At 47.8% G+C, this 13,036-nt stretch overlaps 1 protein-coding gene across 1 annotated transcript in view; it reads right to left on the bottom strand.

The window, feature by feature from the left end:
* Positions 1 to 13,036, bottom strand: part of PRKCA (protein kinase C alpha) — a 381,700-nt gene that overhangs the window by 113,498 nt on the left and 255,166 nt on the right. Inside the window, exon 5 of the mRNA XM_029927074.1 lies at positions 10,116 to 10,244. Coding sequence (XP_029782934.1) covers positions 10,116 to 10,244 — 129 coding nt within the window. The remainder of the gene's footprint in view (positions 1 to 10,115; positions 10,245 to 13,036) is intronic.

A 13,036-nucleotide genomic window follows, 5' to 3' on the forward strand; every position in this document is an offset into this window, starting at 1 on the left:
GGGCCGGCAGCTAGCACACATCTGACACTGAGCTCTGCCGCGGATAGGCCGGGATGGGGTACCACAGTCAGGGTGTAAACACTGACAGGCCTCTTTTGAGAGGATGAACCTCTTTCTTGGCCAATAAGTGTTTCTTTAAAGGATCCAGAAAGTCAAGTGGCTTCCTGAATTAAGTAAAACAGAATCATTTAAAATTTTTTTCAAGTTTATTTATTTTGAGAGAGAGAGAGAGACAGAGAGAGAGAGAGAATGAATCCCAAACAGGCTCCATGCTCCCAGCACAGAGCCCAATGTGGGGCTTGAACTCATAAAACCACAAGATCATGACCTGAGCCAAAACCAAGAGTCCTACACTTAACCAACTAAGCCACTCAGGTGCCCCCAAAATAGGATCATTTTTACTTGACCAGACATAGGGCCAAAGTGGAAAGAGTCACTTGGGTTTGGGATGTAACAGTACAGTATAAAACTGAGTGAATTTTTTATTCTGTGCCTACTGGATTCTTTCACCAACATCGTCTGCTCAACAAACACATTAGGCACAGTTCAAGGCACTAGGCTGGATATAAGAGGTAAGCCAACCTCCCTGTCCTCGAAGGGCTAATGATCTGGTAGAGAGAGATTAACATGTAAATAAACATAAGTGAAATCGCATTATAAACGTTATAAAGGGCATGGGGGAAACGTGGTCAATTTGAGGCAAGGTAGAAAATGTGAGGAGGGTTTCAGAAGATAACTGCAGCTGTGTGTTAAAAAGATATTCCTGAAAGAGTGGGGGGCAGGGCATACACAAAGGTGAGGAGGGGGGGGAACAGCCTGCTCGCTGTGAAAAGAGCACACAGCTTTGGTGGCAATCAGAACACAGAGCATCAAGGGGTGGGGGCTGGGGGGGGCATAAGGGATAAGACTGGGGAGGCAGGCAAGGTACTGGCTGCTGAAGGGGTGACACAGACATAGGACATGTGATGTTGAGGAATAGCCAACCGAGGAGGGAGACAGAACAGATAAATCCCTTGAAAACATGCCAGCCATCGCCCAGAAGCCTGTGCATTTGAATGGACCAACGTACAAGGGCTCTTCTGGGGTAAGTGCACTACTGTGTGTTTTTGGCTTAGACACAGTTCCGATTTTCTTTTGCAAGGGATGAGCCTGGATGTTAAGCACCAGCAAGCTGGGGGCAGAAGACTGCTGGAGATGGGTTCTTCCAAGACTCTGGGAACGTGCAAGAGCAAGGACAGCTCTACTACAAGGGGAAGCAGCAGAGGCAGTTGAGAAAAAGCCAGCGATGGCAGGTGGAGAAAGGACACGGGCAGGTCACATGCTGGCCGACATAACATCAGAGTTTCGTTTCCTGAGGGGGGGATTTGTTTCCATCCTTCCTTGCCCATTTTAATTCTTTTTTTTTTTTTCCGGCCAGATTTCCTGCTGCCATTTTTATTTCCAGCCATTACCTAAGCCCTGGGAGATGGAGGCTGGGGGGAAATGATGACAGATCCCCACTCAATGGTGCCAATGGCACTGTCATAATTACAGGGGCCACAGGACTGCCCCAGAGTAGTCTCACCTGTTTTTTTTAAATTTTTTTAAGTTTTTAATTTATTTTTGAGAGACAGAGAGAGACAGCGTGAGCAGGGGAGGGTCAGAGAGAGAAGGAGACACAGGATCTAAAGACAGGCTCCAGGCTCTGAGCTGTCAGCACAGAGCCTGATGCGGGGCTCAATCCCACAAACCATGAGATCATGACCTGAGCTGAAGCTGGATGCTTAACCGACTGAGCCACCCAGGCGCCCCAGTCTCACCTGTTAATGGCAGGACGGAAATGTGAAGTTGCAAACCCTTGAGCAACAGTGTGGGCCACAGGTGCACTGAGGGGGCGGGGTTGTGAGTTGGCAGCCGGCTCTGCTGGGGGTGGCTGCGTGACAGCGTGGCTCATGCCTGGGTCCTGGGGTGGAGTCCCTCCACTCAGCAGCCAGGTGACCTTGGGCATGCTCTGGGGGGGGGGGGCACCGGGGGCTCTTCCAGCCTGCCCCCCCCCCCCCCGGTGACAAAATAATGATAATCATGGCACTTTTCTGGAAGGCTGTGGTGAATTCACATACAGAAAGGCTTCCAATCAAGACATGGTACACGGAAGGTACTTAATCGATGTTGCTCCCTCTTTTACAGGACCTAGGGACTCAAGAAGTACCAGTAGCTTCTCTGATGTGCTCCAAGGTCACCCTTTCCACATCTGTCACTGGCATCCCCCCCGCCCCGAGCTCTGATGTCGGCTCACTTGGGGGCTCCCTTCCAGCTGAGAGTGAGCTCTCCAGACGGTGCCCCAATGTCCCACCTGATCACTGCCCAGTGTTCTGGGAGTTTGGTTCAAACAATTTCAAACCAACAGCAAAGTCAGAACAGTACGACAAACACCTATATACCATTCATCTAGATTCAACATTTTGCTACACAGGCTTTCTGTGTGTGTGTGTATGTATCTGTGTGTATTTTCAGCCTTCTTGTTTTTTTGTTTTTACTGAACCATGTGTAGGTAAGTTGCAGACCTCAAGAAAAGTCACCCCGACGGTACTTCAACAACGCCCTCTGTGATCACATCACCGCTATTATCCAGAAATTTCATGCTGACACAAAAACATTACCTAAAATGCTGTCCAGATTCACACCCCCTCCCCAACTGTCACCCCAAGTCCTATTTATAGCTGTTTGTTTTAGATCCAGGACCCAATCAGGCGTTACACATTGTACTTGGTTGCCACGTTTCTAGGTTCCTTTACTCCAGAACCATCCCCTTGACTGTTTTTGTTTCTCCAGACTCGGGCGGTTTTGAAAAGTCCAGATCAGTTAACAAGCAGAATGCCCTAATATCTGGATTCCTCTGCTTCCCATCCTCTCATGATTATATTCAGGTAATCAGATTGTGGCAAAGATATCTGAGAGGCCACAAGGTGTATCTTCTATTACATCACCTTAGGAGGCACGCCCTTTCAGTCTGTCATGGGGGCAGGGGGAGGCGGAGTTTGATCAGCTGGTTAAGGAGGCATATATCAAATGGAGAGCTACGCTGGAAAACATTAAATCTGAGTGACAGCATTTTGACTATTCACCCTTAGTGAGGTATCATTTAAGGATTTCTAAGAAATGCAATAATATCTTGTATTTTTTAATCTTTTTTTTAAGTTTATTTATTCTGAGAGAGAGGGAGAATGAGCACCCATGAGTGGGGAAGAGAGGGAGAGGGAGAGGGAGAGGGAGAGGGAGAGGGAGAGAGAGGGGGAGAGAACACCCCAAGCAGAGCTCGATTTGGAGCTCAAACTCAGGAACCGTGAGATCATGCCCTGAGCTGAAACCAAGAGTTGGACGCTTAACAGACTGAGCCACTCAGGCGCCCCAAGAAATGCAATAAAATCTTGAACTTTATGGAATGGTATTGTTCTTAGAGTTACCAGTAACTCTATGAATTCTGAAACTCTGATGCATGTAATGTGGAAAAGAGCAAAGAAATAAATGCATTGATGTTATCAGGAACCAGGCATCTACAGAGGGAGAAGGTGGAAGGAGAAAGGACTGGAGAAAGGTAAGGAAGAGCTCTGTACAGTCAAAACCAGAAGCACCAACGGGAGTCATTAAAAGAAGATTCCTCCTTCCGTCTGTGACAAGAGCTGGGAAGCAGTAACACCCCAGGAGCAATGAGCACCCCAGCGCCTAAACCTTGGATTCTTATTTCCCAGCTAAAAAACAATACCCAGGGTTACTCAGAAACATTTAAGGACAATGTGAGCTCTTCTGTTGCAGAAAGAAAGGGAGCACCAAAACAAAAAAACACAGCACACAAAAAACACTTGATGGGTCATGTCAAAAGGACACAGAGCCAGTTTGAAGGGGGCTCTCATTGGCCGTATTTTGAACAGGAAACACTGACAGTAGAAAAGAACCTGTGAGCCCTACCTGCCACTTAAGAAAATGTAGGGGGAGGTAAAGGAAAAGCGTTGCTTTCAGACAAATGCTAGTGAACGCGCGCAGAAGGACCTGCAGAATTGGAGCGTCAGCACTGCTGAAATTCGATGTGATAACTGGTGATAGCCCGTCCATGGATGCTAAAACCATGGGGTGGACGACTGCTGGTCTCCACGTAGGACACCCAGACTCCTTAATCATAATCAGAAAAAGGTGCCTTTCTAGTGGAGGGGTCTGAGGACAACACGTGAACTAGGTGATTATCCCCAATAACCGGCAATCTGGATACATTCGAGGGGACGCAGCTTCTTGCTGACCTTTCTCTGTCCCAAACCACAGACCAGCTACATCAGCTGCATCACCTGGTGTGTTCCTGAGCTGGATCCAAATCCCACTGCCAATATTTTATTTCATAGAAATCACCTCCGAGTAATACCTTTTCCTTTAAGTAAGCAGCTTGGGCTCACTCCTCCCTCCTGGCAGCCTCACGTGGACTTTTTTTTTTTTTTAATATTTATTTTTGAGAAAGAGACAGAGTGTGAGCAGGGAAGGAGCATATAAAGGAGACACAGAATCCAAAGCAGGCTGCAGGCTCTGAGCTAGCTATCAGCACAGAGCCCGATGCAGAGCTTGAACCCACCAACCGTGAGATCATGACCTGAGCCCAAGTTGGATGCTCAACCGACTGAGCCACCCAGGCGGCCCCTTACACGAACTATTTTATTCCACAAGCCCATCCGCCATTGGGGACAGTGTCCCTAGGAAGCGTTTAGGAACCAGTGGGCCACCTGCTCTGCTCCCTTTCTCAGCATTGACAGAGCAAGTCGAGGGTCACTGCGAACCTCAGGGTGAGGTCCGGAGTTCAGGCTCGGAGACTGATGCCCTGTCCTTGTCGAACACCTAGCCACTTGCAACTTAAAACCCTCCGTGTCAAAAAGGAATATCTAACCCAGAGCCCATACTACATGACCCCCAAGAGCCGCGCAGTCTGTCAACCGCGATGACTGTAGCCCCGATCCCTTGACAACGGAAAGAAGTTTCCCTCCAGCTCTCCCCACCTGACACTCCAAATCGGCCACATCCTGGACTGTGTTGAGCTCCCTGAACACACCAGGCCCTTCCGCGCTCTGCACCTTTATCTGAGATGTCTTCCGAGCCTGGCTGTCACTTGCTACGGGAGGCTGTCCGTAATTTCACAGGGCACGTGCGGTGTCGCTCCCCCATTCTTTTTCTTTTTTTAATGTTTTAATTCCACCTGCCTCCCCCCACCACCCCCCAGATCACACATTCCACAATAAGAACCATGTCTTAGTTATCTTTGCTTCCTTGGCGACTTGACAGAGCCTGACACATCCTCAGTAGATGTATAACGGACAGATCAATCAAAGAATCAATGATTATGACACAAAACTGAATGTCCTTGCCTTGACTCTGTAGCCTAGATGCTAAAAAGATGGAAAAATACACGGAGGGAATACTGTTTCATAACAGTACTTGAGGCGCCCCGGTGGCTCGGTCAGTCAAGCGTCCGACTTCGGCTCAGGTCATGATCTCACGGTTCGTGAGTTCAAGCCCCGCATGGGGCTGGGTGCTGCAGCTCAGTCTGGAGCCTGCTTCCAATTCTGTGTCTTCCTCTCTCTCTCTGCCTCTTTCCTGCTTGGGCTCTTTCTCTCTCAAAAACTGAATAAATATTAAAAAATAAAAACGACGACAACCCAATACCATGACCACAAGCCTCAGTAGCTGGCGTGGTGAGGGACCGGCATCGAGCTGCACACAGCCCCGGAAGGCAGGCGAGAAGGATGTGACCCGTCTGCTGCAGAAAGCTCAGATCCTGCCCCACGCCCTTCCCTGCCCCAGAACTCGGTGGAGAACTTCGATCCCCACGCCAAATTAACCACCCAGAGTATTTGAGAAAATGAGACTCTGCTGCAGAGCGATCTATTTGTGGGAGACATGTGTTCCTGGAGCAGCTGTAAAGCATATGATCTTTTTTCCATTTACTTACAACATTAAATTGAAAATTTGTTCCCACGAGGGATTTTTTTTTACCACTCCTCCAAAAACCAAATAAAAAAAGCACACAAGAATGTAGAAAACCTATTAAAATCGCATATTGAAAGAAATAAAAACGACACAGTTCAGATAATATCGGTGCCACTGCCCAAAGGCAAAAAATAAAAATATACCACTAAAGCAGAGCCCTTTCCCACAAATACCGCGCCCATCTAGAAAGGAAACTCCTCTCGTTTCAAAAGGCTGATTTCTGCCCCAAAGCAGGAGTCTGTTGGGAGTTTCTATTTTAGTTTGGGAATCATTTCCAATTCGAGTGATTCTGCACAGGTAAAAAAGGAGGTGAGCTAATCTAACAATTGACACAGCTGTTCGGGGTTTAAAAGCGTTTTCCAAGAGAGCACTTGCACTTGGCCATAAGCTCTACTCGTGTTCACTGTGTGTACCTGGCTTCTCATTAAAGCCAGGCCGATTGTGCTTCCGCCAGCCCTTCCCTGGGCCTCTCTCCCTCTGCTCCCAAGCGTCTGCGGTGCTCAGTCTCCCCCGTGGCATGCCGTTTAGCACCCACATAACCGAGCTTTTAATTTTATATGCACTCGGACTATTAATTCCTTTAAAGTTACTTTCTTTCTCCCCTGGCTTTAAGTCTCACACGTGGACCTTTGGTACCTTCACAGAACCCGTGGAGTGCTGAATGTGGGCCTTGCTATTTATTCAAAAGGAGCCTTTTTTAATAAAACGAGAGAACTGGGAGTTTGACAGCCTCTGGGCTGAAAGCAAGGGGGTGGGAGTCAGGCGTGGACTCAAGCGCGAATGCCATCGCTTTCCACCCTGTAATAATTCCTTCCCTTTTCTCAGCTCATCCGCACATCTCAAAATTGAGGATGATAAGAGCAATTTGTGGCACCGTTTTAGGGGTCAGTGGAACAAGGAATAGAAAGCACTCAGCACAAAGAAAGGTCCAGTCTTATAAACTGTAAGTATATATTAAGTACTCAATAAATGGTAGCTACTGTTATTTAAAACCCGTGTCAAGACAAACGTGTGCCTGAAACTCCTAGATTAGGAGGTTCGGGAGGTAATGAGCGGGGGCGGGTGGGGGCATCTCCAGCAGGTTCTGCTCCAAAGGGGCTTTGCGCTGTAGTTCATGTAGTCTTTTCCTACTGGAATAAGTCAGATGTCTTCTCTTTGGCTCTTCTTTAAAGCAATTTCTAGTGACTGACTATAGCTACATGGGCACCTATATTTTTAAAAATAAATTTACCAGGTACTATTTAAAAACGTGTCTACTTTGGTTCTTAAACTATAGAAGCACAGAAGTCATAGAAGAATGTTAATATGGCAGAAGGGGGACTGGGTGAAGGGAACCCTGCACTACTTCTCAAGTTTCTATTTTCTCTGCATCTGGGCCATGATCTCTCCTTATTATGATTTATTATTTGTGCTTGAGCTCTCGTTATCAAGGTTAACTCTGATTCTGAAAATCTCAAATTACTCCAACTTGAAGGTTTTAGATAAATGATTACCTATTACTTAGTTCCTGGAGTTTGGCTTTTCATACTTAGGATTGGGTTTCCTTGACACAAATAATAACCACATTTTAAAAACAGATTTGCTATGAATTATGTGTCCCCCCCAAAATTCATATGTTGAATCCCTTACCCCTAAGGTGATGGGAACCCCTAGCTCCTTGAATATGGGGCCTTGGGGGGAATAATGAAATCAGGACAGTAGGGATCTCATGAGGGGATCAGTGCTTTCATAAGAAGACACACTGAAGAGCTTACTTTCTCTCTCTTTCCACCCCTGAGTGAAAACACAGCTAGACAACTGTCTACAAACAAAAACAAGAGTCCTCACCAGGAACCTTGATCTTGGACTTCCGGGCTTCCAGAGCTGTGCTAAAGAAACGTTTGTTGTTTAAGCCATCCAGTCTATAGTATTTATTATAGCAGCCAGAACTAAGACGAGGTTTCAATTCTTATTGACACTGTCATTGAAGTCTCTCTACTTCTAGCAATTAAATATTTAACTAAATTTACTCCCTCTCTGACTTGGCACAAGTCACTTAATTTCTTTGTACCTTCATCTATAAAGTCAGGTAATAAAGTACACTTCCACACAGGTTTATAGAAATTAACTATGCCAAGCGCTTAGAAAGTGACCCTTTTGGCACTGGGTGGCTCAGTTGGTTGAGCCTCTGACTCCTGATGTCAGCCCAGGTCATGGACCCAGGGTCATAGGATGGAGCCCTGCATTGCACTCTGCGCTGAGCATGAAGCCTGCTTGAGATTCTCTCTCTCTCTGCCCTTCTCCCACATTCTCTCGAAAGGAAGGACGGAAGGAAGGACGGAAGGAGGGAAGGAGGGAAGGAAGGAAGGAAGGAAGGAAGGAAGGAAGGAAGGAAGGAAGGACGGACGGAAGGAAGGAAGGAAGGAAGGAAGGAAGGAGGCATTCAACATTATGCTTCTGAATCCCTTACCATGGACTGCTTTACAGTCATCTTCTCCTAAATTGCATGCTCACCCCCCTCACCCCCCCACACATGACTTCGACCAGGCAAGAGCCTTGGTAGAAAAGAGAGCAAGGATAAGGCTGTGGTGGTACAGACATTCTTGCGGCCCCCAAGGAGCCCCGCTTCCTCTCGGCAGACAGCACTGGCGCCCACAAGGCCAGAGGGGTGCTGGCTGCCAGCGCCAAGGGCAGCGTGGACCCCCACCAGCAGCGTCAGTCCAATCAAAGGGAAATGGAGGAGAGAGCTGTGGCCCCATAGGCAACGTGGCAAAGACAATGGTCTGAGAAAATGAAGGAACATCCCTGAAACCACAGAGTCAAAGCAGATTGTGTGTCTACGACAAGGATTTTATTCACAATTCGGTCTTGACCGTGAGCTACATTTGGTTTGTTTTACTTGTTTCACAAGTGTGTTGACCCCTTCTCAGCACTCTTTGATTTTTCTCTGAATTCTTACCTGAACGGGCAGCACTGGGTAGAGAGTTGGATTATTTTTCAAAGAAAAAAAAATGTGAGGCGTTTTCGGCAGTGAGTTTCTCTGGAATTTCTCCTCCTTCCTCCCCCACATCAACACACCCCACCGGATCCTTCTACTTTCATCATTTACAAATAAATAATAGAGTCTTTCCATTTGTTTCATAGCTTAAAATCCTAAATACAAATGGAAACCTTATACCTTTGCTACTTAAATGAAAACACTTTGTGAGAGAAAAGAGAGGGTGTGGTGGGTAGCACTGAAGGGGACCCTCAGGGCAAGGAAACAAGGCTGCCGTTGACCCATGGGCCACAAGTGACACAGAGTGGATCCCAGCACAGATCTGTCACGTGTCTGAAGACACATGATGCATCCTGGAGCCAACAAATCTCTAGGACAGCTTGATTTAGGACGCGGAGATGCCCAGAGTGGATCTGGCGGGAAGACCGAAGGAAAAGCCATGCTTCGGCAGAGCGCACAGACACATCTCCGGGGAGGGAATGTTCTGGACCATGGGCGGGGAATTCTGGTCCCTTGGCTGCACCGTTTACAGGAGGCGCACTTGGTGGGATGAGAAGCACAGGGTCGGAGACTAGATGGCGCTGTTCTGCCCTGGCTCCTCGCTAGCTCTGTGACAGTCCCCATGCCTCGTCTCTCTAGGCCTCAGTTTCCTCTTCTGGAAAACGGGTGCTTGGGAGGACTACATCAACCATCTGCGGTGACGTTCTCAGTGCCTGACGCAGAGGAAGCGTAACTCGGTAACGTGATGGCAGTTTCCTGTTGGTGTCCTCGTTAGGGTGGGCTGATCGGGTCACCGCAGCCTGATGGCATCACATGTCGGGATCCTCCTCCACCTCCCCCGCCCTGGTGCACTCCCACCAACAGCATTCTGTTTAACTGGCTTCCCTGTCCCCCTGGCCCCCAGGGACAGTACATGGGCCGTGCTGTCAGAGCACCTCTGTCTCCACAGCAGTTCTGACTCTAAAGCATTTGAGCAGCTGGGCAGTCTCCATGCGGCGCCGTCTCTGGGGGGCTGTGTTCATGGGGAATTGGTGGCTCTGAGGCTGACAGGCTCCGTGGCAGTGAGAAGCCCTCTTGACCTTGACCCCAATGCCCTCGGAGAAGCTGCATGCCTCACACCTGCACAAGCATGCCTTACCTGTGACATGGAGCTTTTCATCGGTGACTTCGGCCTTCAGGTAGATCCGCCCCCGCTTCTCCGTGTGGTCCATCCCACAGAGGCTGGGGACATTGATCACACACTGCTTGTGCACGTTCATATCACAGGCTGTGAATCAAGAGAGCAAAGGGTAAGGCTGGGCATATGGGCTCACACCATCACTGCCTCAGCGTTTTGCTGTAGGCGCACAAGTGAAAATGAGCTACCCTCTAACTCGATACTTTGCTATAATGTTTTTGGTGACACCAAGAACTGTTAGCAGATGTCCCTTACCACACAGGCTTCGTGTGAGTGACAATATCCTTAAAATACCCGTGCCATATTTGTCCAGTCTTAACTGAAGCAAAATACCCCTGCCTGCTCTTCTGTGCCTGCTTCAGAGAGTTACCACGATACAGAATTCACACAGGTAAAGGCGTCCAAAACACAAGTTAATCAGTATGTTGTGTGCGCAGAGGCAAATTTATAGGCACATTTTAAATAGAGGATATTCTTTGCCAAATAATTTCTTGTGCCTTTCTGAGTGGACCATTCTGGAAGAGTCAGAGTCCATGGAGCGAGTATAGGAAGTTTAGAGAATTTCTTGCTTTAGTTATTTCCGTATTTTTGAGAAGGCTTCAGTTCATTGCTGCTGCTTCTTTTTTTTAAGACCTTGTATTTGAGACTTTAAATCTGTCTTCAGATATTTAAATATTATTCTAAGTACAACAAATACACGCCTGGCATGCTGAGGCATTCCGTACCAGCTGACATTATGTGGGCGAGAAAGGGAGGAATAAAAAGATCAGTCTTAGTGCCATGAACCAAAGGAACCCTGGGAGGAATCCGGCATGCCGAACACAAACGTGAGTGCCTGTGTCGGTGCTTCCGCTCTCCTGTCCTTGTCCCTGCGGGCTGCCAGGAGCAGCGAGGACCGCTGGACGCCTCGCACGCCCTCGACAGGATGCCACGAGGCTCCTCTGTGACCTTCAAGGTGGAGCCTTCATGCTCGTTTCGTTTTGACTGTTTAACATGGCGAAGTAAATTGCAAAAGGCGTCTCGAATAACGTACATTTGCTACGATTCAAGGCGGAAAATAGGATAACGGACACAAATGAGGAAAGGACACTTAATCGATTCGCAGACGCGGATTCCGTTTAGGTTTCTATTTCCGAAGCTAACCGTTCGGAGTCATGCACCTTGATGTAGCTGACATAAAGGCTCCTGAAAAGGTGTGCTATCCATAGGGCCCATATTAACCAAATCCTATCTGTAAGTGCCTGGGCAGAACTACAACTTCAAAGAAATAAACGGCAGCCTCCCTGCGAAGGGCAGGTGCAACAGGGATGCAAAAGTGCCCTGGTTTGTATCCCTGTCTTGACGCCACCATGGGTGGCTTTCAGATCTTGGAAAACTCAAGTGCCCTCTCTGATCCCATTTCCTACTCTGCAAACCGAGTGGCTGGCCTGGACAGAGGCTGCTAACATCTTTCCCCTACCAGGCGGAAGCGCACAGTGTTGTAACCCTATGATGTGTGAAGGCACAGAAAGAGAAACCTTCTCTGCAGAAGTTAAGGGAGGGGTGGGGGTCTGGCACCCATGTGCTTATCGGCTTCTCCTGGGGAAGGAGCACAGGCCCCAGAAGCCCTATGATTCCAAGGAGAAGAGGTGACCACAAAACCAAACCAAACCACAGCACTAGGCCAGGTCAGTGGTTTTCAACATTTTTCCAACAAAATCTTACGCAGAATCCCAACACAGAAGCCAGATGAGTATTTCTTCATTAGCATAAACCTAGTTAACAGATTCAAATTTATACCATTTATTTGTTGTAAGGACCTTTGTGGAAGCAAGAGAGGCCGCTAATCCAAACAGAGCTGTGAGACCAGCTGCCTTGGGTCAGCCCTGACGGGACACTTACTTCTGTGTTTTGTTGAAGTTGCCCAGCACCCCCGAACGCAGACTCGGGACAGGAGCGTATGTAGACATGGTGAACGTCGTTCAATGACGGACAACCTGGTTGGCACATCGGTCAAGTGGATAATGGCCGTGGAAACTTGGCAGCGCGCTCCGCCCAGTGAGCGAGGCTGGCAACGCAGCGTTTCCACGTCCTCTCCAACCTGTCCCGCCTGAGCATGTAACACGCTAAAGTGTCTGCTCTCATTCCAAGTTTTAAAGTACTGAGAAGTGTATTTACCAACGCACTTAGAATTCACTTTTGCAGAATCCCTGAAGAAACCATGTCTTTGGAACCCCAGGGTTTTTCCAAATACAGAAAACTGCTGGTCTGGATCATCACAAAGGTTTTGTTTAGGCTATTGAATTGGACGGCTCTCTTGAAGAACCCCTGTGTGCTGAGAAACCATCCATCTGTTCTGTAATGTCCATTTAATCTTGATTTTTGCATACATACCATCTTTGTTCCTGTGGGACACACACAGAAAGCCTTTGGCCATAATAGCGATAAGTAACGTAGGGTGATACATGGATGTTTTCACAACACTCCTCGTCTACTAGAAAAACAGGTTCGGTAATTACCTTTTTATGTCCTAAAAGTGGAAACTTTTATTTAAGCAGATAAATGCCCGGGAGAATCTCATAAGAACGAGGAAAACAAAGAGTTTCCATAGTTGTTTTTTCTTTCTACTTTGTGCTCGATGAGAATGCGGGAGGGCCGATGCCCTCCTTGTTGGTGGTCTTTGGGATTTCATCTCAAACTGGACTGCCAGAAACGATCTGTCCATGAACGTGTCGAATGAGTGAACTTAAGATGTCTGGTTTTTATTTTCCTTGTAGTTTCAGTTTTAAGGCAAGCCTACTGGATTTTTCCACAGTCCACCCACTAATTAGAGAGACAGGAAGATAATGACTATGGTTGCTTAGCTTATGGTGAAGCCTAACCAAATGCGGAATCTGGAGGTG

The sequence above is a fragment of the Suricata suricatta genome, chromosome 17 (assembly GCF_006229205.1).
Source record: "Suricata suricatta isolate VVHF042 chromosome 17, meerkat_22Aug2017_6uvM2_HiC, whole genome shotgun sequence".
NCBI lineage: Eukaryota > Metazoa > Chordata > Mammalia > Carnivora > Herpestidae > Suricata > Suricata suricatta.